Source organism: Xiphophorus couchianus, chromosome 10 (genome assembly GCF_001444195.1).
Source record: "Xiphophorus couchianus chromosome 10, X_couchianus-1.0, whole genome shotgun sequence".
Classification (NCBI taxonomy): domain Eukaryota; kingdom Metazoa; phylum Chordata; class Actinopteri; order Cyprinodontiformes; family Poeciliidae; genus Xiphophorus; species Xiphophorus couchianus.
Genome location: NC_040237.1, coordinates 2,682,459 through 2,710,151, shown reverse-complemented (window position 1 = coordinate 2,710,151; position 27,693 = coordinate 2,682,459). Strand labels below are relative to the sequence as shown.

The window sequence follows — 27,693 nt, the reverse complement described above, 5'->3', positions numbered from 1 at the left end:
TTTTTAATGTCTATATATTTATATCTTTCTGTCATTTTAAATTCAATTCAAAAATACTTTATTGACCCCAAAGAGATATTAAACGTTGTTGTAGCTCATTTAATTGAAGAGTTATTGTAGATAGCAATGGCCATAGAAACAAGCTTGGTAATAAAACAATATTTGGTCTTGTACCAACTATGAACTATTCTCACTGTGTCCGACTGCGAGAAAAGGTTTATATTTTATTTTTATACAGTACATAAAAATCAGTTTTCGACTGTAAGTGCATTTTTTTGAGCTGGCACAGCACTGACCCCTAGCGGCAGCCGGGCGCTCGTGCATGACTGCTCCTAAAACGGCTACCGAGTGGTGTGCGCTCGCCTCTTGTCATACATCCCTTTCCCGTCAGCGCTGCGCTGTTCGTTCCTCACAATTTAAGCGTGTGAACGACTGCTCCGGTTGGTAAAACGCTCAGCGACATGCCGGTTTGTGGTTTTTCAACGAGCTTAATTTTTGAAATATGACTCAGCGTAAGAGAATAATCAAGGTAAGCCGTGGGGGAGGTTTGTTCTCGCTTAGCTAGCTTTGTTGTAGCTAACCTTGATGCTAGCATCCACAATCCCAATGCTGGGGAAGAGATAGTAGCCGGTGCAGCTCGTGTATTGTCAAAGGCACAATACCTGTATTGAAGCGCTGGTTCACACTACGTTGTTGACACGGTTACGTGATGCCTCTGAATATACAATCCGGTCATTATGATGGACGGATCCTCATTTTTATTGGTCTTAATGTAATGTTTAGACTTTGGCTGATTAAGCTGTTTAAGGATTTCCCCCTTGAAGCTCAGCAGCAGTAGCATGCCTTGCAGAGAGCTACAGACTGTGACAGCAGAAACTGCTGAGGACACGTTTAAATAACTCTGCGCATTCTTGAGTTTTATATCTGGAGAGGCGAAATTACAGTGCCTCTCTGTAAGGGTGAGGCTAGCTTGGTTTGTGCTATTGTTGTCTGCGCTTCCCATCTGTCACAAAGACCTCTCCTGTTTGACCTGGTTATTACAGACAGTGTGAGACGGATTAACCCAGTGGTGTGCATACACTGTATTTACAATATGTGCTCCTGTCTGCATGTTCTCGCTTTAAGATGAATCTAGTTTAATTTGGTATGAACAGTACATCCTTTCTCTGCTGTTTTAAAGTTTTATTTTCCACCTTTCTTATGACTCACATGGTCGTGATTGGTTATATCAGGCCTGCTTTTGTATTGAAACTCTTAATTCTTCATTCTGCCCGCTTTTACTTGTTACCTAATCCCTCCAGATTCTTCAGCTTGTTGCCCAGTAAACTCACCCCATCTGCAGGACTACTCTCGGTCACTAGCCTGTTTGAAAATCCAGTTTCCCTTATCTGCATTTGCATCACTTACTAGGATCACAGCGCCTTAAAGGGACTGCAGCTCAGGGTGCTGTTAATCCATTTCTGGACAGTCTTAAATAGACACAGTTTATCCCACCTCTGACACACACACTATACGATATTTAGTAGCTTTACACTCATTCATAAAGTGACTCACTGACCTAGTTCCCATTGTACCTTTGTTGGATCTCTGCTTACTTCATGCTACCTGTGTGCTCTCTTAGTTTGCTGGGGCAACTTATTTTTTGATTAGTCAGAATGAAAACTTCCTTTATTGTGAAACGGTTTCCTGTTGGATATCGCAGGTATGGATAAACTTTAAATGAAATTTTGAATTGTTTTTCTGGAACTCAGAATATCCCGGAAGAAATCCAAAAGTACCATAATTTTTCCTGTAAATCATCCGTTTGTCTTCTCATCATCCATCCATCCATTTTCTATCTCCCTTGTCCCTAGTGGGGTCAGGAGGGGTGCTGGTGTCTATCTCCAGCTAACGTTCCGGGTGAGAGGCGGGGTCACCCTGGACAGGTCGCCAGTCTGTCGCAGTCTTCTCATCAAATTTCTCAAATTATTGAATAAGACCCTTTTGAAAATTAACTGAATTTTAAGCAGTTGTAACTAGGCCTGTCACAATAATCAATAAATCAATTAATCACATGATAAATTAAAACAAACGCAATAATTTCTATTGGCCTGATTTATCATTTATTTCTTTTTCTCTCTCTTTTTCTTTTCTCTCAACCAAAAATTGGATTATAAAAGTCTTCAGTTTGGTGATTTGGTCTCAACTAGCCCTTTTTTTTTGAAGGACGATTTTATTTTTTTTTACCAAGACTTCAAAATAAAATTAATTTGTTATTTTGTTTGTTTAACCCTCCTGACCCTATTGGGGACAAGGGTGAACAGAAAATGGATGGATGGATTTTGTTTGTTTATTTTGTATATTTAAAATGTCTTTCAGTTCCAGTGTAAAATGTTCATTAGAATTTAAAGTTTATTCATTTTTGAGAATGTATTTTTGTATTATTATGCTATTACCATTATATTACTTAAAAATGGTCTCAAAACAACAATATTATTGTCTATCGCAATAACTTTTGGAACAATTTACTGTCCAGAAGAATTTGTTATCATGACAGGCTTAGTTTTAACATAACAAAATGTGAAAATGTTGCAGTTGTACAAATAGTTTTGCAAGGCATTGGGACGTTTAAAAAGCACATCCATGTTAATTTAGTTTATAAAAAATGTAGAATAGTGGTTCAGATTTTTGTGTGCGCATAATTTAATTGATGTTGTGCTCAAGACAAATTCCTGCAATATGAAAGCAAATAAGTCAACGAAACCTAAGTGTGAAAACATTTCGGTAAGAAATGAAATCAGGTTTTATTTGGAGGTGAATTTGTGTCCGAGCTGAGGGAACATGCAGACTCTTCTTCACAGAATGGGTAGGATATTCTCAAGGCTGATGTTTGTAAAATCTCCCCAGCTTGCCAGCATCTGGTGCGTGTGATCTGTAAGGAGGCAGCAGTGAAGATGGAGCTGTCCGACAGCTTGTTGCTGCCGGTCAGCAATGGAGAGCAGTGGTGCAACCGCTGGAAACATCCCAACGAAGACCCTGTAAGTCAAACGTGCAAATTAACTGTACCGCTGTATGGAATCCCAGCTACAAATTAGTTCAAATGTTGTAAGTGTGGTCTTTTTGAAGTCTTTTTAAATGTGTTCTGCTTTCATCCTAACTGAGTTTTCTGTGTGGCTGTGTTTCAAGGACCGCAGCACCAGTCCGTCAGTCCTGCGCTCTTGTGCCAGGACGTGGAAGGAGGGCCTGCTGAACAGAAAGCGGCCATTTGTGGGCCGATGCTGTCACTCCTGTACACCTCAGAGCTGGGTAAAGTCTCTCTCCTACTGCAGTTTTTCTTTTCAAGACTCTAATTCACATGTGTCAAACTCAAGGCCCGGGGACCAAATCTGGCACACAGTAGTTTTTATGTGGCCCTTTAGACTCCAAATTATATCGATAAGTCCTTCCAATTTTTCACAAATCTGCAAAATTTGAACAAATCCCCAAAATTTTTTCCAGATTTTTACTGCAAATATTCTCAAGATTTGCCAAAAGCATTGGTTTTAACTGACTGCTGCCATAGCCTTACCTGATGTCAGGATATAGTCCATGACCGATACGGCCACTAATAAAAAGCCACTTTCAACATCATACACTTCTGCAAATATTGTAAAAAATCCTTACAAACATTTCTAAATTAGCATCACAAAGTCTGTCATTTTGAACGCAAAAAACACCAAAACAATCACAAAATCTTGGAGGAACGGCTATTTATTGATATTTTAACAGTTTAATTGGTTTTAGTAATACATTCTGGTACAACCGTCCCTTTACAAATGTTCAGATTTTGGATTTGGCCCAAATTGAAAATGAGTTTGACACCCCTGCTCTAATTGTCCCCATTGAAGACATTAGTTTTTCTAATAGTGAATTATAGCGAGAATGATAGGTATTCAGTTGCCCTTTCTCAGGAATAAAATCATTTAAATTCCTGACGTTAATAACTGCTGTGTCACTGACTCACCTTGACATTTCCCTGTTTCCTTTTTTTATTTGCACAGAAATCCTGCAACTGTAGGTCAGACATGAGGAGTACATGAGGGCATAAATGTAAACCATTCAATGTGTTTTAATAAAATTGAATTTAATTAACATTTTATTTGATGGGGTGTGCATAAGACTGACATGACACTGTCATAAACATGACATAACAGCTGTCATGAAGATGAAGGAGTCTTTATGAATGCTTTCGACTGCTGTCATGAAGTGTCATTCGGTAAATAATGACACTAAGTTGCATTAAAAGTCCATTAAAATTGTCAACTTCACATTAAAAGTGTCATTATTTACGGAGTAATGCAAAATTGACACTTTAAACAAACTTTTAATGCAATTTCGCATTAGAAGTGTCATTATTTACCGAATGACATTTTATGACAGCAGTCATAAACGTTCATAAAGACTCCTTCATGTTCATGATGTTATATCATTGTGTTAGTTTCATGCACATCCCGTCAAATACATTTTATATGGGAAGTAGAAGAAAAATCATAGGAAGTTCTCATATTTTATAGAAATGTGCCAAAATGGAAGCCGTAGGGAGTTTGCAGTTTGTCACAAACTTATAGATCGCACAGTAAGAGATGGTGTTGGCAGCATTATGCTTTTCTTCAGCAAATCTATGAGAAGGATGCAGCTAAATGTAGAGCAATTCTGGACAAAAAGCTGTCAAATGATTAGAGCCAGGGTGTAATAAAACGCTGCTGCAATAAAATAATACTACATACCACAATATTTTAGGATTTCATGCGAAAAAATGCATAAAGATACATTTATGTTTGTAATCATATTGTAACGTTAAAAAAAAAGCTTGAAGCGTATTAATGCTACACATTTTGACCAGATTAACAGTGTGACAATATCAATTGAGATCTATTCAACAAACTGAAAGGAATACAATTTGCTAGATCTTACTTCTTCTTTGCAGGAACAATTGTTCAACCCCAGCATTCCATCTCTGGGCCTTCGTAACGTCATCTACATCAACGAGACCAACACGAGGTAAACAGAAGACAATCTCTTTCTTCTACTAGTTAGCAAAGTCAGAGCTACACTCTTTTTTATTTTTAGCTGCCCAGTACCCTCAAAAAGAAGAACAAACTCACGTTCTGGTAGAAGAAGTTAATCTGTTGGCGTCGGATGTCTTTGAGATGCTTCTCCTATAAATAATATAATCAGTACATGTCAGGCAGGTGCTGTGCTCCTAAACAATGTGTGTATAATGAATGGCTTCAGGTCAAATGGCCTGATCTGTGACACAGTGGAAAAGTGGATTTATAGATTATTTAACGTGTTTGTCAAGTGACGCTGCACACATGCAACCACCTAAGAAAGGAGAACTTAAAAAGTTAAGCTAAAACCTCAAACAACTTAAACATACACTTGGTGTAAATATACATAGGCCTGTCACGATAACAAATTTTATTGCCATAAACGATAATATTTTTGTTTTGAGACCATTTTTACGTAATGTAATGGTAAGAGATCAGTAAACTTTAAATTTGAATGAACATTTAACAGTGGAACTAGAAGACATTTTAGATATTAAAAATAAATAAATAAAATCCAATAAAATGAATTTTGAAGTCTTAAACAAAATTGTCCTTCAAAAAAGGGCTAGTTGAGACCAAAGTACCAAACTGAAGTCTTATCAACCAGTTTTTGGTAGAAAGAGAAAAAAAGAATGATGTCAATGGAAATTATTGAGTTTGTTTTAATTTATCATGTGATTAATTGATTTATTGATTATTGTGACAGGCCTAAATATGCACAAAAATGACTGTTTTATGTTAATAATACATATTTTTTGTTATCTCATAACATGATGTCAGAAGGGACATGATCATCTTGGTATGGAGCGCTAAAATTAAAAGAAAATATTGAATTCTTGTAGCTTTATTATTTTTTTTAAATGACATAATAAATAAATAAATAAACTGGGATGCTCCAAGAAGAGATTTTTTTCTCCTTGATATTGAGGGGCAAAAATTAAAAATGCAGATGTGCGATACTTTATTAAAATAATGCCATGTGTGTACTTGAAAACCTGGAACCACTAAGATGCAGTAAAGCTACATTTTGCATTTCATCATCAGTATTTCAGGTTTTCACAAATGGCATTCAGGTTGGTCCAGTCAAATCCTGGTCCAAAGCAGCAGGACAGCAGGATTATTGTGGAAATTCACACAAAATCAACAAATCCCAGCACTTTTTTTGTAGAACTTTCTTACTTGTTCTAAACAGATGCCTCAGCCTTAATTGATGTCAGATTATAGTCCATAATCTATACAGCGAGTAATAAAAAGTCACATTTACTGTCATAAATAAGTACAAATATCACAAATAATTATTAAGTAGTACCACAAATACTTTAAATTTTATTTCAAAAATCTCAAAAAGTATCACAAAACCCTGGAGGAATTGAAAAGATGTTCAGTAGCTACATATTATTTAATTTTAATAATTCATTGATATTTTAACAGTTTGTGAACCAAGTTTTATCAATACATTCTGGCACAATCGGCCCTTTAAGAGCATTTATGATCTTGATTTGTCCCAAAATGAAAATGAGTTTAACACCCCTATACTAGGTCAGCATAGACCTCTGTTAATCTTAAATAAATATGTTGGTCATGTTTGTTTTGGCTGTATTCTGTGGGTGAGCACATAATACGCTGGAAAAAAGTGGATATCACTATTGTATTTACTGACAAAGCTGGGTGCCAGTTATTGATTGTATCTGCTAATGTTAAATCACCAGGATATCCCTGCGTGTATTTTCATCACTTTTACGAGGGGAAAACGAATGATGCCTTGTGTTTTGGTCTGTCTTTGTCTGATGCTGCAGACAGCGGGGCTGGTTGGCACGCAGGCTCAGCTATGTGCTGTTCGTTACGGAGAGAGACGTCCACAAGGACATGTTCACCAGGAACATGGTCGACAATGTGCTTAACAGCAGCAGGTGGGGGTCGACGTGACCTTTTCTAACCCTTTATGTCCTAAATCTAAACTCTGCCTGGAGTTTTTTGCTCATTTTAATTGTACGCAGTCCTTTAAATGTCCTGTGAGTAAATATATCTGCCCATTTATCCATAACAACTGGAACTTTCAATGTCTGGCAAGTTATTTTTGCATTTTACCATCTATTAAAGGAGTTCTCCTCAGATTAATTTCACTCCCTGCTACGGCGGGGGGTGAAATTACCGTAATAACCTGATATTGGCTGGAAAGTGCAAATCCGTTGGAATTTTTCAGATGGCGCTAAGTGTGGCGGGAATACGGTACTGCAAATTTGGCTGGGTTGTCGCTGCTACGTTTAGGGCGTAAAGCACAAGCGTCAAACTCGAGGCCCGGGGGCCAAATCTGGCCCGCAGTAAATTTTTATGTGGCCCTTTAGACTCCAAATTAAATCAATAAGTCCCTCCAATTTTTACAGATTCTTACTGCAAAGTTTCTCAAGATTTGCCAAAAACATTTGGTTTAAGTGACTGCTGCCTTACCCTTACCTGATGTGAGGTTATAGTCCATGACCGGTACGGCCACTAATAAAAAGCCACTTTCAACATCATACACTTCTGCAAATATTGTAAAAAATCCTTACAAACATTTCTAAATTAGCATCACAAAATCTGTAATTTTGAACGCAAAAAACACCAAAGCAATCACAAAATCTTGGAGGAACAGCTATTTATTGATATTTTAACAGTTTAATTGGTTTTAGTAATACATTCTGGTGCAACCGTCCCTTTAAAAATGTTCAGATTTTGGATTTGCCCCAAAATGAAAGAGTTTGACACCCCTAAATTAGAGAGTTAAGGGACAGAAATTATATTTGCTTCATTGATTGTTGCTCACGGAAAGTCAGCGTAACAGCTACTGTGAATGCAAAATGTATAAAAGAACAAAGAGACACTAGATGTTTTGATTTTAGATGTTTTTGTGATCCGTGTTTGTAATCTGCAGGGTGGAATCTACCATTTTGAATGTTGCAGCAGAGTCAGAGACTGCTGTCAGTCAGCCGGTCAGTAAAGTGAAACAGAAAGCCAGAGCCGTCCTCCAAGAGATGGTGGCCAACGTTTCCCCGCTGTTCATCAGGTTTCAGGATCATTCTGTTTTAAAAAAAAACAAAAAAAAACAGGCTTGTGGCTCCATTTTTACTTTACTTTATCCTTTCAGGCTGACAGGGTGGGTGCTCCTCAGGCTGTTCAATGGCTTCTTTTGGAGCATCCAGATCCACAAAGGACAGCTGGAGATGGTGAAGAAAGCTGCCTCAGAGGTTAGCATCATTTCGCAAAGCGAAACGACTAAATTTCCGTAATTTACTTAGTGATGTGTATATTTACTCTTCCTCATCATTGGGCTTCAGAGGAGGTTAAGAGTACTGCATCCAACTATTCAGAGTTTTTCACGGAAAAGTTTCAGACTTTCTTTCTCTATGAAGGTTGGGGCCTTCATTTCTGTTTGTCCACTGTCCATCCATCATAGTTACGTATATTTTAACCTACGATACTTTGAAAAGGACTGTGTAAACTGAGTCTGCAGAAGCAATTTTGAGATGAAAAATGCCTGATAAAATTATCCCTCTGTCCCACATATGCAGTAGTCGTTTGTAATTTATTGTTTTCTGCGAATAGATACAGTTTTTCTTTAGTCAATCTTTTTTTTTTTTTTTTTGGTCTTTGCAGCGAAAACTGCCCATGGTCTTTCTCCCAGTCCACAAATCTCACATCGACTACCTACTCATCACTCTGATTCTGTTCTGTCATAACATCAAGGCGCCCCACATCGCAGCTGGAAACAATCTTAGCATCCCGATCCTCAGGTGAACAGCTGCAAAACCTCGTATAATGTTTGACCTAACATACCTACAAAATTCATCTCTTTTCCCTTTTATTCAGCACTGTGATTCGTAAACTCGGTGGATTTTTTATCCGGCGGAGAATGGAGGAGACAGTGGATGGAAAGAAAGACATTTTGTACAGGTCGCTGTTGCATGCAGTAAGTCGTTATTTTCTTTTTACACAATGAGATGCTGATGTTTTTGCTTCTCTACTTTTTTTTTAACATTATTTCAGTGCAAAATTTCTTCTTCAGAAGTAGGCCTGTCACTTTAGCAAATTGTTTTGCATGATAAATTGCGCACAAAAGTTATTGCGATAAACGATAATAATGCAAGAACACATTCTCAAAAGATCAATAAACTTTCAGTTTTAATAAACATTTAGCACTGGAACTGGGAATACATTTTAAATATCCGAAATAAACAAACAAAACAACAGAAATAAAAAAAAAAGAATAATAAAGTCTCAAAAAAAGGGGCTAGTTCAAACCAAAGCACCATAATGAAGACTTTTGTCATCCAGTTTTTGGCAGAAAGAGAAATTTATAAGAAATTGTTTAAATTTATAATGCGATTAATTGATTTATTGCTTATTGTGACAGGTCTAATCAGAAGTTATTCAAACCTGCTAAATTTGCAGTCAACGTTGTAAAATGTCCCTCTGATGTTTATTTGAGTAAATTTGATCCTGGCATGTGAAACCTTCTGGGTCGAGTTATGCATCTTCTGACTTGTTCATTTAAGGATTCGTTTTCAGATCTCCTGATCGGTTTACGAGCTTCTGTGACCGCAGACGTCCATGCTAGCTCAGGTGGTTAAATCGGCCTCCATGTTTTACCTGTAAACCATCACATAATGCAAGTTTCAAAGCTTTTATGGTTCAGCATTTTTGAAGAGGTAGAAGGTTTTGGGTTTCTGTGTGTGGATGAAAAGCTTTCTAGGAAATAAGAGAGTCTATTTAAGCCAGAACTTGATGGAGAACCTTTTTTTGTTCAGCCAGATAATAGAGCTTTGCAGGTTTCTACTCAGAAAACCTGTTTGAGCTCCACAGTGAAGGAGAAAAAACATAAATAACTACTTTCTAAACGCTTTAAGAAGCTTTAAATGACAGAAGCTTTCAAACGTAAAGTGAGCTTGTTTGTATTTTGTCACATTGCAGCTAAACACTTCAAATGTCGAAGAAGAAAGTATAAAATAAAATGTAAAAATAAGTAGAATGGCGTGTGGATATGTATTAAGTCTCTGTAATCTGACATAGGGCTGTTGTAAACTAATACTTTAGTAATATTAGTATTTGTAAGAGAATAATTCATAGATTATTCTTTAATTGATTAATTGGATAAAAATTTTTATAAAATATTGGTAAAGCTAACATAACAGCAGTGTTACTGCCAGATATTAACGTCAGTCCAATTTTTCATATTTGAGCATCCCTAAGAATTACTTTTCTGTAGCTTAGAAAATTAACCTGTAATAATATAAGCTCACTTTCTAAGTTAACCTGAAGAAAAGTTATATAAAAATCTGAAATTATATTCAGTTTAACAAGAAAGAGGCAGGCTCACAAATACTCTTATTAAAAAAATGTCTACTTTAAGTTTTAGTTAATGTATTCATATTCAGTCAATGTAATTGATGAACTCTCACTTTGTCCAGCCATTTATAGCTGTTGTGTTTATGTTAGTGACGGGATTTGACACCTTCATTCGTCACAGAAACGCATCTACCAGCCATGTACCGCCACAATGAGCTCCGCCACCCCGGGATGAAATGAAGTAAATTTTCTGGTTCGTTCGTAAAGCTATGCTTACGTTAAGCAACTAAAGCACAGCCGCCCGTCGTGTTCAGTCTATCCGCTCACCTGTATAAATACACCCGCCGCGCTCTTCACCACCACTAGGCAGCAGCTCTGAGGAGAAAGGCTGCCGTACTTCAGGCATCACGCCAGTCAATTTCAGGATGTTTATTGGTCCCCCAAAAACAATAAAAACCCGGATATTATCATGAATCACTAAAATCTTGCCATACCTAACTTGAAAATTGGGTATTTTGCTACTAACACGTAGCTTTCATCAACAACTCAAAGGGGAAATGAGAGTGTTGCGCAACATAATCAGTCACCCGACCGCAACACGGTGCTCTAAATAATAAAACATAATTTAACAAAGCTATGAGGCAGATAAATTTCCCTCGATTAATTTTGAGGTACTTGAATCATTTAAGGAATCGTTACAGCCCTAATCTGACACCCTAAAATAAAATCCAGCAAGCAGCTGCCTTCAATTGCAAGTAGAAAGCTGGTGTTTTAAGAAAACAATAAAAAGCTTTTTTTACAGTTTGCTACAAGCCATGCGTGGGACTCATTAAACATGGAAGAAAGTTCTCTGGTCACATGGGTCTGGATGCAGAATGCTCCCGGTACTTGGGCAGGAAATAACTCGCACCATTGGGTTCACACCATTTCCATTGTGGCACATGGTGGTAGGAGCATCATGCTGTGGGAATCTTTATCTCAGGAAGGCTCATCAGAACTGGTGAGAAGATTGTTTTGAACTAAATCCAAGTAATTTTGCAATACTAGAGGGTATAAGACTTGCTACGTTGGAATTGTTTGCATAAAAACATATTCATATACTGTAGTAGAGTGGCCTAGTCAAAGTCCAGACTCAAATCTGCTTGAAAACTGGTGCTTTCTTTCTAACCTGACTCAGTCTGAGACATTTTACAAAGTAAAAGCTTTTAAAATCAACTTCAACTTCATAGCTATGTGCTACTTTGTATTGTTCTCACTTTAAATCGCAGTAGAAAACACAGAAATTAATAACGTAGCAAAATGTGATTGCATTCAACGGGTCTGAATACTTTTGCACTACATTGTAAATTATTTTGTTGTTTTTTTTTAACTTCTGATATTTAGCTGACAAAGTTTTAAAACTGAAACGTCTGAAGAGTGCAGCCGAGCTGACTGTACACGGCGTCTTAGATAAGAATTATCTGCAAGACGCATAAGCAGCTACTCAAAATGACGAGCACCAGTTTTTTGTTTTTTTCGTTGAACTGACAATATAATCCAAGTTTGCCACAACATTTGAAATGTTGTCAAGCAGAGTATCAGATTTCACAGGGAGAAATGCAGAAGCAGTGAAGACCAAAATGGCTCTCTTAGAGCCTGAATGTTCTTTCTCTTTTCAGTTTGGACTCTGTGACCTTATCTATGTTATATTTCAGGAAACAAAATTCTCTTCTTAAGAGACAGCTGTTTGTATGCTAAACCTAGAGGGATATGGTTACGCTGCGTAGCTGCGACCTGAACATGCCCGGGTCTAAAGGTTGCATTCAGGGATTATTTTTCTTACGAACTAAGGCTGCGTTCACGCTGCAGCTCGAAGTGACCCAAATCCAATTTTGTCAAATCAATAAAAACATTTTTTGCTGTGATCGTTCACACTTCCAAATATAAGCGACCTGTATGTGATCTCCAGTGTGAACTGCAAACGACCTGGAAGTGTCCCGCATGCACAGTAGAGGGCGCAATAACGTCACACAGAGAGGGTGCTCAGTAAAAAAGAAGTGTTTGCGGAAGTAAACGTTGATGCTAACAGTGGAGCATAGTTTACGATTTTGAAGTTGTTGTCTGACCGGAACCAGGATATTAACAACTTAATCCTTATCCTAGTAGTTTGTTGTTGTTCTTCCCGCTTAAGCGTATGAGGATGCAGAATAGCGACGTTTGTCGAGTATAAATGATGTCCCGGTGGGATGAATTCAACCTGGCCATTGAGATTTAGGTCACATTTGAATCGCTTAAGTATTGGATATCCAAGTGGCCTGGGTCACATTCGAAATTCCTGTGTTGTTCAGACTGTCATGAAAAGATCAGCTACAGGTCGCATTAAGGGGGGAAAAAAAATTGGGCTGCAGTGCGAACGTAGCCTACATCGCTTTGTTTACACTCACTTCCTCATTATCCCTGGATTAATTTTTGTTATTCAATGGTAAACATTTTCACCTCAAGTGTTTAATGGTGGACGCTGCTTTTTGTCGTCGACCTTTGGCCCGCTCCTCTCACATATGCACTCTTTGTTTCAATCCTCCTGCAGTACACAGAGGAGTTATTGAGGCAGGAGCAGTTTTTGGAGGTCTTCCTGGAGGGTACGCGGTCCCGCAGCGGTAAACCGTTTCCACCCCGCGCGGGCATGCTGTCCATCGTGGTCGACACGCTGCTCACAGGGGCAATCGGAGACGTGCTGGTCGTGCCAGTTGGCATCTCGTATGACCGCATCATTGAAGGCAACTATAACAGCGAGCAGCTGGTAAGCTCTTGGACGATGCCTGTGTTCCTTACTTTGGCAACAAATGTTTATTTAGCTCTGGAAAAAATAAGAAACCACAGCAGTGAACCCCATTGAAAACCTGGTGGTTATTCCACCAAATATTAATTTCTGAACTCTTCCTGAGTCTTCCTCTTACATTAGTATTGTTGTTTTTAATAAATATGAACTTGTTTTCTTTGCGTTATTTGAGGTCTGAAAGCGCTGCTTCTTTTTGGTTATTTTCTGCTAATAAATAGTAAATTTTTGCGTGGAATTTCAGAGACATGTCAGTAGTTCATAGAATAAAATAACAATGTTCATTTTACTCAAATATATATCTATAAAGAGCAAAATCAGAGAAACTGATCATTTTAAGTGGTCTATTAATTTTTTCCAGAGCTGTACATTTATGTATATGTGTGATTATTTAATTGGATAATAAGATCAGCACATTTTGCAATTTCCACATTTAACCACTTAAGCTTATTTTATACAATATTAGAAATGCATTAAAAGATGCAAATGTTTAACTTGCTTCTTAAAAAGAAAAATAGTGGTTTTATTGCCCAAAATGCAAAAACATAACTTTCACTTACCGTACATTTGATCATTTGTAGCAAAGGATTAATCTGCAGAAAAAATAAACACTTCTAGCATCAAAATGTGAAAAGCTCATTCCTTTCTGCTTGACTTAACAGCAATACAATGTAGCGTTAATCTGTTGATTTTTTTTGTTTGTTTTTTTTGGATTATCAATTAATTAAGAAATTTTTACAGAACAAATACATATCTATATTTTTTAAAAGAGAAAAATATGGTTTCTTGCTAAATGTATTTCTTAACTCATCTTTTGGATTGTTGTTTGTCTTTTTTTTTTTTATTTCTGATCTATAATTACCCAATCCAGATTTTAATTAATTAATTTTTTTTTTGTTTTTTGTGCTCCTTAGGGTAAACCTAAGCAGAATGAGAGTTGGTGGGGAATAGCATGTGGAGTGTTTCGGATGCTAAGGAAAAACTACGGTTGTGTTCGAGTTGATTTCAACCAGCCCTTCTCTCTAAAGGTGAATCTGCACCGGCCTTTTACCAATGGAGCCGCTACTGTTATTGAAAATGTGTCCAAAATACTTGAAATTATTTATTTTAGTGCAGCAACGTGTTATCACACTGAAAGATTTGGTAAAAATCCTCATTTTAATTTTAAGTATTTTTGCTCGGTGGTGAAGGAGATTCCTCGTAATGTTACTGGGCACCAGAATAAGGTCATAGTATTATGAGAATAAAGTCAAAATATTAGCAGAATAAGGACACAATATTGCAAGGAGAAAGTCACATTATCACAATAAAAAATATTTGTTTTAAAGAAGAAAGCTTCTTTAATAGACATTTGTTTGGACAGTTGTTTCAAAGTTCTGCTACTGATAACAATTTCCTTATTTGTAAAACCGATACCTTAAAAACTTTCTTCCTTTTATTTCTCATAAAACTATTACTTCATATCCTAATATTATGACCTTATTCTGGTATTATTACTAATACTAAGTCATAGTATTTCCCTGAATATTTCACATAAAATAAATGACCTGGAAGCATTTTTTATAATTCACTATTTATTTTTAAGAAATTGGCAAAAAATAAATTTTTTAACTGTATGTGAGTTTTTCTGGAGCATATATATGATGTGAAACACATGTCCTGTCTTCAAAAAGGGAAAGACAAGTACACATTCCTTTAAAAAAAAAAATAGATGCTTATCTAACTTCCCTGTATTTTTAGTCAGATCAATAGCTCAAAAATTTAAAAGATTTTTTTTAAAAAAGGCTGGATGAGGAACCACTTTTTATTTTTCCATTGATCAGTAAGTTGGGTCCATGCTAGAAAAAAAGAACATCTGTCCTATAATCACAAATATAAAGGTAAAATTTTCTAAAGCTCTGCAGAAACTTTAACAGGAATTGTGTTTCTCTAAAACCGTATTGGTCTCATGAGGCAAAGCAGAAACTCTTGACACTTGAAATAAACAATGTTTACTGTTAAGCATTTTAATGAAGTATTTTAAGATCTTGATTCAGTGCGTCAGTCATTAATTAAAAGTCCTAAAGCCTTTTGTGTCCCTGTTGTTATATTTAGGAGTACCTGGACACCCAGAGGAGCCGTCATGTTCCCCCATCAGTGTCCCTGGAAAACGCCTTGATGCCATACATCATTTCTGCACAGTAATGCACTTTTCCTCATCCACAGTGTTTTTATCTGTCCGTCGTTAATGCAGAAACCAGATGTTCCTTCGCCTGAGATGTGACAGCCTTTATGTCCAAAGCTAATTTCTCCCTCCTGCTGCTTCACAGCGGCGTCTGTCATCTGAGATCTGAGCCCTCGACTTTCCACTGGGAGAGGTTGCTCCAGTTCATCTTAGTAAAACAGAGACGGCCGTACAGAATGTTCCTTATGACAGCTGCAACCTCTCTTAGCATGTCTAAAATCTCCAACTCGGTTTGTTTTTTCAGAGTTTATATCGCTTTAAAAAAGTGGAATGAATACAAGTTAGCAGTTGCATACCAAAAGGTTTGTTTTATTCACCGAGCAGTGAGGCTTGTTGGGACATGTTGAGACAGACAAAGAGCTTGGATATAAAAGAAGCAAAGAAATGTGAAACACAGGTTCAGTGTTTAAATGTTGTGGTAAAAAAACGTTTGTAAGGCATCAACTTCAGATCTGAAATGTATTTTCTAGGACAGATTGCAGCTTAAACATATGAAGGTGAAACAAAGATTGTAGTCTGTCACCTTTTATGGAGTTGAATTGAATGTAAATTCAATTTAAGACAAAAACTCTGATCAGGATTCATCAGTAATATCATTAATTTATGCCCAACTAGGCCTGTCACGATAACAAATTCTGCTGGACGATAAATTGTTCCAGAAGTTATTGCGATAAACTACAATATTGTTGTTTGGAGACTATTTTAAGTGATATAATGGTAACACAAGAATGCATTCTCAAAGATCAGTAAACTTTAAATACTAATGAATATTTAACACCGGAGCTGGGAGACATTTTAAATATCCAAAATAAATTAAAACAACAAATAAAATTAATTTTGAAGTTTTTGCAAAGAAAATTGTTCTTCAAAAAGTAACAAAATGCAACAAAATTTTATGCTTGAACTGTCCTAAAAGTTACAAGAAGTCTCTAAAAAAATGCTTTTGCTAAGTTTTCTTGATTTTAGCAAATAGAAATAACTTAGGTAATTCTGACCTAAAACAAGAGAAATTTGGTCTGATTTAACTTCAGACAGTGAGGAAAAAAACGTGTTTGTGTATTATTATTATACTTAAATATCTGGTTTCAACTTTAAATATATGTAGGCTACAAGGTTTCCCCCAGAAAATATGGTAAGCCCTGTGGTTGGATGCCAGGGCAGTCATTCATCCAACGGCCAGTCATTATTTTTGTTAAAAAATGTTTAAAGTTGACAGGAAATTTGAAAATACCACTTGATAATTATGTGTTTTTGAAAGATTGAAGATTAACACCTGAACACTAAATAGAAATCCTTAAAAAATGCAAACATTATTGAAGTCTTTTTAAAAGACTTCAATAAATAAGCAACGCTAAGCCTGGTGGGGGCACAAATAAAGCCTGGTGGCCCGCCAGGCTTATAATACACTGAGGGAAACCCTGTTGGAATAAGTATGTTTCAGTGTATGAATAAAATTACACTGCAAAAAACAAAAAATCTTGCCAAGTAATTTTGGTTTAGTTTTTAGTGCAAATATCTTATTACACTTAAAATAAGACCAAGTAACTAAATAATTCCTTAATATTTATTAAATTGTTTTTACTTATGACATGAGAAAAATGTCTTGTTATAAGTTAAATAATCTGCCAGTGGAACAAGTGCTTTTTCATCAAATTTTCAGAAATTATTTACTTAAAACAAACAATTCTTTATATCTGGCTATAAAGTTACCTGTATGTTAGTTTTGTCTTATTTCAAGTGTATTAAGATATTTGCACCAGAAACTAGACCAGAAATACGTGGTAAGATTTGGTGTTTCTGCAATGCAGTGATATCCTAATGTCTTGGACTGTTTGTTATTGTTCCAGGGCTGACGGTCAGTTTGGAGAGCAGGAAGAGGAAGTGATGAACAGAGAAGTCCCAGACGAACTCTTTAGACGACATGTCATCAACAACCTGGCCAAGCACGTCCTCTTCAGTAAGAAATTCACAAACTCCAGTTAATCTACAGCAACCTTTAGCATAGTCACTTATAGCATTTATTGAAAACACTGGAGCACATTGTTTGTTCCTATTTTATTCAGTTTCAGTGTTCAGAGTGCACAGGTCTCATTTTCATCCTTCGTTAAAGCTGCACCTGTCCACCAATGAAACACGATCTTTCATCCTAATTGAAATCCAGCACTGCGTGGCGCAGCATCAGCCCATCAGGATCACATCACTCAGGGCGCTGTGCCCTGGGGTAGCACTGCAGAGACTGGCTCTCCTCTCCTCATTCAGATGCAAGCAAAAGCTCCTTTTTCTTTTGTAATTTATTGTTCAGCCAATTGCAGAGCAGTCAGCTGGATGGCATGTTGTTTCTAGCCAATAGGGAGAGAGGGAGGAGAGAAGCTGGAAGAATGCAGCACCATTTTTTTGTGTGTTCGCTACGCTGGAGATGAACTCTAGTAACCTAGAGTTATGTGCTTTGGTAGTGCACATAATCTTTTATATTTCTAATGTGTTTTCAGGGGACCACAAACACTTGGATGATCTTAACATTCTGGATATTTGAAGTATCTATTTAACCTGTCAGGTTGTTTTTTCTTGTCCTCTCCAAACCAGTTGAGGCAGGTTATCTCCGGCTGTGAATCTGCTTCTGCCAGAGGTTTTTTCATTTCTCAGTGGGGTGCTTCCTTCAGAAACCGTCTCTGCTGGGTTTCCCCACACTGAGAAGTATTCAGAATAATTGATGAGGACAAGTTAATTAAATTGAATTCAATAGAAATAAAGCAGCTGAAAATGTCTTTTCCTTGATGTTTTCCTTCTTGTTTTTGCTCACACTGCAAAAACATCAAATTTTACCAAGCATTTTTAGTCTAGTTTCTAGTGAAAGTATCTTATTACACTTGTAATAAGTCAAAACTAACTTATAAGTATCTATACTTACATATAGAAGATTGTTTTACGTAAATAATTCCTTAATATCGGTGGTGATAAATTCACTTAAAACAAGACAGTTTCACCTTAAGTGAAATAATTTGCCAATGGAACAAGAAATTTTTCACAAATATTAAGGAATTATTTACTTAAAACAAGCTTCTATATCTTGCTGGTAAGTTACTTTTAAATTAGTTTTGTCTTAATTCAAGTTTACTAAGATATTTGCACTAGAAACTGGAATAAAATACTTGGTAAGGTTTTATGTTTTTGTACTGCATGAAAACGTTTTGATGATTAAATTAAAAAATGTGATTGTGTGTTATATTTTCTCATGTTTGCTGCTCATTTTCCTCTTACAGCTGCTAATAAATCATCAGCGATTATGTCAACTCACATTGTGGCCTGTCTGCTTCTGTACCGACACAGACAGGTGAGTTTCTTATCTCTGTCTGTGTGTGTTTATCATTTTTACTGGTAAGTATCATGTCCTTTTCAAAAGTATTCATAACCCTGTTGCAATAATCAATTGATTAAATATTAAACTGAGCTTGATTATTTCCATTCTGTTGACAAATATTTTGTTTACAGAGATTTTATAATCAATTTTATTTATGGTTTTGGTTGTGTGTGGTTTTTGTCTCCTTTTTATTTTATTTTATTTACTTTTTTGGTTGTTGTGTTTTATTTTGGACATTTAAAATATCTTCCAGTTTCAGTGGGAAGTCTTTGAGTGAGCAAACTTGCTTTATTATACCACTATCAATATGTTACTTGAAAACTCAAAATAACAATATTATCATTTATCACAATAATTACTGCGACCAGCAGGATAATAATCCAGCAAAACCTGTTGTTTTCATCTCTCTTAAATTTTTTTTATTTACTGTATTGAGTTTCATTTTTCTGGAAAAGCCATAGATGAAATGGAAAGAGAATCTTACATTTGTTTTTGTCAATAAGAATCTTAGAGCTCTGACTTTGCTGCAAGTCCTTTATCGTACATCTCTACCTGATTTAGATCAAGAGGGTGAAATTTATCACATTCTTCTTTGTAAAGCAGCACAGGCTTTGTCAGGTTTACACAAGAGTAGGTCCGGACTTTGACTGAGCCATTTCAATTAGGGCTGCACCGATTGCAGTTTTTTTTTTGTCGATCGTTGATCACCGATCTTTAAAAAAACCCCTGATCTGCCCATTCCGATTTTGGCCAATACCAATTGTTTTTGGTCTGAAATGTTGCTAAATATAGCAAGAAAGTCGCTGAGTTGGCAACAGTGGAGTGAATATTGTTAACTGCAGACATCAGTCAAACCTCTCTAAAGACAGAGCAGAAGAGGACAGTGGTTGGCAGAGGTAGATAAGATCGGCTTTACAATCAAGCCGATCACGTATCAGCCGATCACAGATCTCTCAAAATTAAGGAAATATGCACAAATAAGTCAGCCGGCCGATACATTGGTGCACCTTTAACCCTTTTGTAGCTCCATTAATCATCCCAAAGCGCTCGTCTATCACATAACAAGCCAATAAAATACATTTAGGTTTATAGTTGCCTTATGAGAAAATGTTACATAGTTGCAGGGGTGTGAAAACTTTAGCTGAGCACTTTGACTTAACTCTAGTACCGATTGGTTTTCTAAAATGTGTTCTCCCTTCAATTTTTTGCACATTTGTGGCACATGCCTGCCCTCTGCAGCTTCTCTGGTGTAACTGCATAGTATCTAAAAACAACTGTTCACAGAAAGGTCTTTTAAAATGTTTTATTTATTCTTTTTAGGGGGTTGTTTTGACCAAGCTGGTAGAGGATTTCTTCAACATGAAGGAGGAGATTCTGTCCCGAGACTTTGACCTGGGTTTTTCAGGGGACTCTGAGGATGTGGTCATGCGTGCGCTCCACCTCCTGGAAAAATGCATCAACGTGACCGGCAGCGCCAACCGCAACGGAGAGTTCACCATCGCAGCCTGTCAGACCGTGCCCGCTCTCTTCGAGCTCAACTTTTACAGCAACGGCCTTTTCCACGTCTTCATCCCGGACGCGATCATCGGTACGATGACCCAGCTGTTTCTGCTTGTGTCGCTCGGCTGCAGCTTTTACATATGTGGAGGATTTCTAAATGCTTTTTTTGTTTCCAGCCTGCAGCATCCTGTCACTGCAGCGAGATCTCATCACAGAGTCTCCTCAACAGCCCAAGGATTGCAGCAGCCTTCTGCTCAGTCAGGAGCGTCTCATCCACAAGGCGGCAGGTCTCTCCCTCTTCCTGACCAACGAGGTGGCGGTGGCATCAGTAAGTCCAGCACATGGATTGCATTATTGGAAATTTTGCACTTTCCAATTTAAGAAAGATGTGATTGCTCAGAGTTTCCCTCAGTGTCACCAGGCTGGTGACACAATTTGTTTTACTGGGAAGTTACATGACATGTAAAATAAAATGTATTTATATATACATAGAAAATGTGGCACATATTTGAATTTATTTGTATTTAGTCCATCTTGTAGATCCACATTTTACGCAGTTAAAGCTGCAAGCAGTGTTTTCCCCAGTGTATTATAAGCCTGGCGGGCCACCAAGCTTTACTTGTGCCCCCACCAGGTTTAACATTGCTTATTTCTTTGTTGTTTTTTTTCATGTTTGCATTTTTTTAGACTTTATAGTTGCTGTTCAGGTGCCAATCTTTCAATAACTCATAATTATCAAGTGATATTTTAAAATTTCATGTCAAATTTAAGCATTTTTTAACTGAAAAACATGACGGGCCACTGGATGAATGACTGCTGAGTGCCCAACCACCAGGCTTAGCAAGTTTTCTGGGGGAAACCTTGCTGTTACAATTTTATGTTATGCATTGTGAGAACTTATTTCTCCTACAGCAGAGTTTGTACTGGTGCAATTAGGTGTTTCCAGGGTGTGGAAAGTGCTTGATTTATATAAAAAGTTATTGAAAGTGCTTAACACTCAAGCTACACAGTTTTGTAATGAACTTGATTAAAATTCTACATTTGAAAAGCATTATTTAAAGTTGAATCCAGATATTTAAAGATAATAAGTCACATACACATTTTTCTTCTCACTGTCTGAAGTTAAATCAGATCAAATTTATTTTGTTTTAGGTCAGTTAGAATTACTTAAGTTATTTCTATTTTCTAAAATCAAGAAACCTTAACAAGAAAATTTTGATAACTTTCTGTGTAAGAGACATTTCAAGCATAAAATGTAATTATATTTTAGTTGATCTTGTCCCTCTTGGTGAATGTAGAACATCTTAATAATAAAAGTGGTAATTCACTATTTGAAACTGTCTTCTTTAGTTTATTTTTGGTATTGTTTTCATCTAATTTCTGTTGGAAAAGTTTGACTAAGTTCTTGAATTATTGTGAGAAAAGTGTATGAGTCCTGCTACAGGGGATTTGTCTTATTATTTCTATTTTTTACAACAACAACTCTCTTCTCCATCCTGCAGCCCTGCCAGACTATTTACCAGGTTTTGAACGACGCAGTGAGCCGACTCATCCAGTATGGGGTTCTCTATGTGGCTGAAGTAAGTTCATAGATTTAACTTTACTTCTGTTGGACAAAAATGACAATACAACAAGCACTTTACATCATACAAACATAATACAGTTACCAACAATCAGTAAATATTAGATTATTTTCATCAAATATGTTCCAGTTATTATGAATCAAAGGCAGATTTAAACAGGAGGGATTCGGTGTTTCAGCATCTTTGCAGTTTCTGGAGGTTTGTTCCAGATTTGTGGTGCATGGAACCGTTTTTCCCAGTTCTCCTCGTTTTATTTTTGTGCTTCAGGAGGACCAGGAGGAAATGAACTCCAGCCCAACTGAGGAACCCTGGCCTAAGAAGTTCTCCGAGCCGCTCTCCTGGAGAAGCGACGAAGAGGACGAAGACAGCGACTTTGGGGAGGAGCAGCGAGATCGCTACGTGAAGGTCTGCTCTCATGCAGCCGCTCAAAATGTTTAAACTTTTGAAATCACTTCCAAGAACCGCGTAGATGATTATTGTTTTTCTGAACCAGGTGAGCCTGTCAGCTGAGCATCAGGAGTTCTTCATCTTCCTCCAGCGCCTGCTCAGTCCAGTGCTGGAGGCCTACAGCGGCGCCGCCGTGTTTGTTCACGGCTTGAGTCAGCCTATGCCTGAGTCCGACTTCACCCTGAGGCTCTTCAAATACCTGCTGACACGGACAGAGAGAGGCGTGGCTGCTTATGGTAAGACTGCACACATGCTCTGCTCTCTGCCATTGAAATGCTCACTGTGTTATCGGTCATACTTACTTATTGTTCAGTGCAGGAGGGCTGTAACGACTCCTCGAATGATTTGAGTACTTTGATTATTAAAGTTCCTTCAGGAAAATTTAATAAACGTAATTTATGTTCATTAAATTAGGTTTTATCAACTAAGGCACCGTGTTCCAGCCGGGTGATTATTTGTGTTGCGCAGCGCTCTCACAGACTCTGAGCCTGTGAGTTGTTGCTAAGCTTTAACTGCTAGCAGCATAACGTCAACGTTTCCAGGTTGTGAGGGAGTGAGCGGACTAGTTAGTTAGTTAGGTAGTTGGTTAGTTAGCTAGCTAGTTAGTCTGGGCTCCAACGATGCTTGGACCGATGCCTGTCAGTCGTAACAATAATCGATTACTACAATATTCTTTTTCAACAGCCATACGATGCACCTTCTGTCTTTTTCCCCACTTCATTTCTTATTAACAAAACATTTTATCTGCAACATTTTGTGGATCAAAGCACTGAATTTATAAACTTTCTATAAGTTTTATTTATCAAGCAAATATTCAGACCCACAAGGAGCATTTTATTAAGTGAATCATCAACCAGTGCATGTCAACAAACAGTGGAAATAAGCTAGCGTTAGCTGCAGTTTCTCCTCCTTCATCAAAGATTACCATGTTAGTGAAGAATTTGTGAAGATGATGTATTATAATGCTACTTCAAGATAACTTTGAGTATTACAAAGACATTAAATTAAACCTGAGTTGTTGTTTTTCTGTTAATTATGTCATTTGAAGTTATTAGGGATTAAAAAGTGTCTTTGCTTTGTAAAGCAGAAATCTGAAAAACAAAACTTTTACAGAGTTCTGGGTTTTAGAAACTCATTGAGTGACAGCAGGTTTCCTTTTCTAGGTTTTTCCTCAGTTATTATAAGGTTGCAGTATCTTGTTGCACGTTAAGTTAATCTAGTGTGAAAGAATACATTTATTGAGGCATGAAAAGTGAATATTTGTCAAGCTTTGCTGTCAAAAAATAGACTTGGTATCCTTAACAGTTGTAGGCATAAAGTGTTATTTATTTAGTTTGTATGTTGTAGGCAGGTTTTATAAAACATAGAGTTTGAAAACCTCTGATATAAAAGTTTTAAGTCCTACAATTTTTATAAATTAAGTTCTTTTTTGTTCTTGATTAACTTTGTCTTATTTTCTTTTTCAGGTGAAAGTGCAACTCACTATCTGGTTAAGAACACGGTGAAGACATTCAAAGAGCTCGGGGTGCGCATGTTTAATGTACGCGGTTTATTCTGCAGGCTTCAGAAACTCAGAGTGAAGCTTTAACTTCTATCTCCTCTGTTTGGACAACTCTTTAGGTCCTGAAGGAAAGACTAGAAAACAGAGTGTCAGTTCTGGAGCTGAGCAGCACCTTTCAACCTCAGGCCAACCGGAATAAACTCCTCCAATACATCTTAAGCTTCACGCTTCTGTGACTGGGGAACCTTTAAGACCTCTCACCTTTACAAAGGGCTTCTACTGGTTACTTCCAAACAATCCCAGGTGCTAGTCTGCGGAAAGCTTTACCGGGAAGTGCCTTCATGCATCGGCCGCTAACTCTTCGCTGTCAGCTGGAAGAGACCTGAAGCCAGTCTTCCTCCTTTTCGTTCCAGCCAGAAGAGGTACCTCCAGGAATCCCCTCGTTTTTTGGTAACATTGCCAACGTAGTTTAAATGTTTTGCCCTGGTCAAAAATTTTAATAGTGTGTATATAAAAAGAAAACGATAACATCAAAACAGCAATCTGAAAAGAAGAAAGCTACCTTTGCATAAGAAATGACAAACAGGAGAATTTTATGTTGATTCTTTCTGCTTGTATGTTAAAGCTGCTAAAATGTCTTTAGTGCACTCTAATATCGACTATAAGGAAAATAAAAATGTAGTTTGTCTTCAAAAGCAAATTCATGTACATAAGTCTCGGTTGTAGTGTAGAAAATGCGCACAATATGGGGAGTCAATTAATGTTTTCATGTCTGACTTAAAGACTTGTGGGCGGCTGAAAGATGGCATCCCAGCCGCAACGTGTAAATATTCTGATATTTCTGGAGAAAAATATGTTTAAATCTCTCGGTACCACTGAGGTCAGCAGTTCTGTACAGTTTCTGGTTTCAGTTATCAAAGCATTCAGCTGCAAAATCGTTCAGATGTACAGAAATACAGAAAGTGCCTCTCAATAAGTCAGTGACTTTGTAAAGTCCGTTTCTTTCAGTAATTTAGCTCAAAAAGTGAAATATAAATTAATTTCACACAGTAATGTTTCGTTATAAGCCAAGATCCTCAAAATTAACAGACATAACCACTTGAAAAACATCATTTAGTTTCACTTTTGAATCAAGTTACTGAAATAATCTGACTTTTCGATGATTTTCTCATTTACTGAGATGCACCTGTATTAACTGATCAGATGCAATCAGCAGTGAACCGGCTAAAGTTAAGTGCATTTAATCCACTGTTCTCGGTTCAGTTACACTTTTATCAAGACTTTTAATCATTAATAATCTTTCTGCAAATACTATTCAATGAATGTTACGTCACACAGCACCAGCCATCACATCATTTAAACGCAGCCACCTCAAAAACTCCTTAAAACTTTAATATTTAATCCTACACAGCATATTTTTTCCAACGACGCATTACTGAAGGAGCTACTTTTTTCCCCATCTGTTGGATATTTAGAAGAATGAGTTTGTGAAAATGTCACATGGAGAAATCATGAACCGGTCTGTGGAAGAGGGATAGCTAGAAATAAAAAGGTCATGTTAATGTTCTTGGTTGTTAAATGAAATCATTGCCACAAACACACGTTCAGCTGCCCAGTTAAATCCAGAGCATTCCTACATTTTGCTCAAATTAGAGAATAAAAAAAAGTCAAAACAATTTAACTTAAAGCTACACTGTATTATATCGCTGCATGTAAATGCAAAACAATCAGTTTTTCTGTTCATTGTGAGATGAAAATGTGAATATATTTGTTTTTCCTTACTAATTCAGAAATTAACAAGTTTTTGAATTTTAAATTGAACAGCTGTGTAAAATATCCTCCGTGTTAGCCTGCGTGTTTGCATGTGCGCAGGCTAACAGAGGACGAAGTTTGTTTTTTTTATTATTACAGGGTCAAAGGAGGTTTAAATCATTGTTGTGGTTCTTGGTTTAGAATTTATAACGACTGGATATTTGTGAAAACGGGCTTCATTTTTGCTGGTTACTGTTTGTTCAAATGTATTTTCCGTGTGTGTTTGCATTTACTTTTTTGTTTTGTTTGGTTACGTTAAGGTCAGCTCTACTGTATGTACAAATGAATTGTATCTGTAGGCTTCTTACAGGAATCCTGCAGCGTGCTGAAGGACAGACCAGTAAGTGACGCCGATGGAAATGTGATGCAAACTGGTGAATGTGTTTAAATGTTTAAAAACTCCTTGTCGCCGTTTCTGAGCCTGCAGAGATCAAACCACCGCACACGCTGCGCTGTGCACTTCCTCTGGTCGCCGCTAACTCTTCGGATTGACCCGAACTCCGTCTGAAAACGATATCTTACCTTAAAAACAGTGATCTGACAGAACAACTTATTTATTAGAGTAAGGGTTTATGTGAGTGTGTGAATTCGCGTCAGAAAAGGTGAAAAGCTCGGTTTGGGTTTTGGTGTTTATGAACTGTTTGTGGGAGTTGATGCTACTGAAACTGCATTATCAACATCTCACAATAATAATTCTTCTTCGATGTTAAAAATGCCTGTTCATGGGGAGCAGTTGCCTTTTTTTAAACTATTTGTAGTTTACTTTGGTTTTGTTTTTTCTGATTTTGTTGCATGTGAACATTTTTCATGTAGGAATCTGAAACGTAGCTGTAGATTGTAACCTTAGCAGGAGAAAATCTGAGGTTTCTGTGTGAGGATCACCAGCTACGAACTGTTTTTATTTGATGTTGCTTTATTGAAGCAAAGCACAAATGGCATTATTAGATGATGTTTTTAAATAAATTAACAATAGAATAACAATAAAGGTGTATTTTCTTTTGTCTACATGTTTTATCTTTCCTGGGAAGGATGGATAATAAAATACTTTAAATTCAGCTTTTATTGCAGTTGCAGTGGAAGATTTTGGAAGAGTTCACTTTTGATTTAAATATTATTTATCAAGTCAAATTTGAATTATTTAGTGTCTTGGAAACGTTTTCACATCCTTTAAATCTTCCACAATGTGTTTTATTTTCTGCGATGGACCAACACAGAGAACTGTGTGAATTTGGCTCCCACACCTTCAATTTAAAAACAAAATTTGAGTCAAACATTTTAAAAAGTTTAGTTTGTGCTACTCGCATTTTAACGATATTGATGAATGTTTCCAAAGGTCATCAAGGGTCAACTGACCCCCATTACCTACATATACAAAATCAGGTGAAATATGTCAATCAACTATGCTACATTTGTGCTGCTTTGTGCAGCAGAAATTTTAATTTATATTATCGGAATGGTATCGGTATCGGCCGATATTAGCTGTAAAATTTAATATCGGACATCGGCCATTCCGTCAAAGTAACTCATCGATATAAAAGTTGTCTTTATATGACTAACCAGTGACGAAGATGCCTGCAGCACAGCACAAAGTCAAATGTGTACTGTTGGAGTGTTTTCATTGTCATGAATACATTTGAAATTAAACGTAATGAAAGTTGAAAGTGTTGCGTCTTTTTTAGCCTCCTTTTTAGCATTTGCATATTTTAGCAGGATAAACTGGTAAAGATAATGCTGTATTTTAACCCCACAGTAGAGAAAGACGTATAGTTTCAGGAAGTAGATGTAGGGAAAAAATATCGGTATGGGTGTCAGTTATCGACTGAATGAGTTTTAGTATGTCGGCATATCCCATATTGTGCATCCCTAGTTTGTTCCATCACCATTTTTAAGATAAAAAAACAAGAAAAGCTTCATCAGAGATTACCAAGCTTACCACATTAACTAAATTAAAATAAATTAAATGTTTTCAGTAGTAAACATTTTTCCAAACACCAAATTTGTTTGAGTTTGTAAATATGTGTGTGTTAGGGACAGTTGGTCTGGTTGACGACCTCTGGAAGCA

The 27,693-nt window shown here is 36.8% G+C and overlaps 1 protein-coding gene across 1 annotated transcript; it reads left to right on the top strand.

Moving 5' to 3' along the window:
* The first annotated feature begins 330 nt into the window (after positions 1 to 330).
* Positions 331 to 26,612, top strand: gpam (glycerol-3-phosphate acyltransferase, mitochondrial). Its single transcript, XM_028029759.1, has 21 exons — positions 331 to 529; positions 2,887 to 3,017; positions 3,166 to 3,285; positions 4,946 to 5,019; positions 6,866 to 6,979; positions 7,981 to 8,112; positions 8,194 to 8,293; positions 8,703 to 8,839; positions 8,916 to 9,015; positions 12,958 to 13,170; positions 14,121 to 14,234; positions 15,301 to 15,386; positions 17,278 to 17,387; positions 18,691 to 18,761; positions 20,109 to 20,376; positions 20,465 to 20,616; positions 21,791 to 21,868; positions 22,139 to 22,276; positions 22,365 to 22,554; positions 23,785 to 23,843; positions 23,939 to 26,612. Exons 2-21 carry the CDS (start codon positions 2,934 to 2,936, stop codon positions 24,053 to 24,055), a joined length of 2,457 nt encoding a protein of 818 aa, XP_027885560.1. The 5' UTR covers positions 331 to 529; positions 2,887 to 2,933; the 3' UTR covers positions 24,056 to 26,612.
* The last annotated feature ends 1,081 nt before the right edge of the window (positions 26,613 to 27,693 follow it).

Excerpts from the sequence above, each read along its gene's own strand:
- gpam (XM_028029759.1), top strand. The coding sequence starts at position 2,934 with ATGGAGCTGTCCGACAGCTTGTTGCTGCCGGTCAGCAATGGAGAGCAG. Across the intron at positions 8,840-8,915 it reads CTTAGCATCCCGATCCTCAG|CACTGTGATTCGTAAACTCG; the intron begins GTGAACAGCTGC and ends CCTTTTATTCAG. Across the intron at positions 22,555-23,784 it reads GAGAGGCGTGGCTGCTTATG|GTGAAAGTGCAACTCACTAT; the intron begins GTAAGACTGCAC and ends TTTCTTTTTCAG.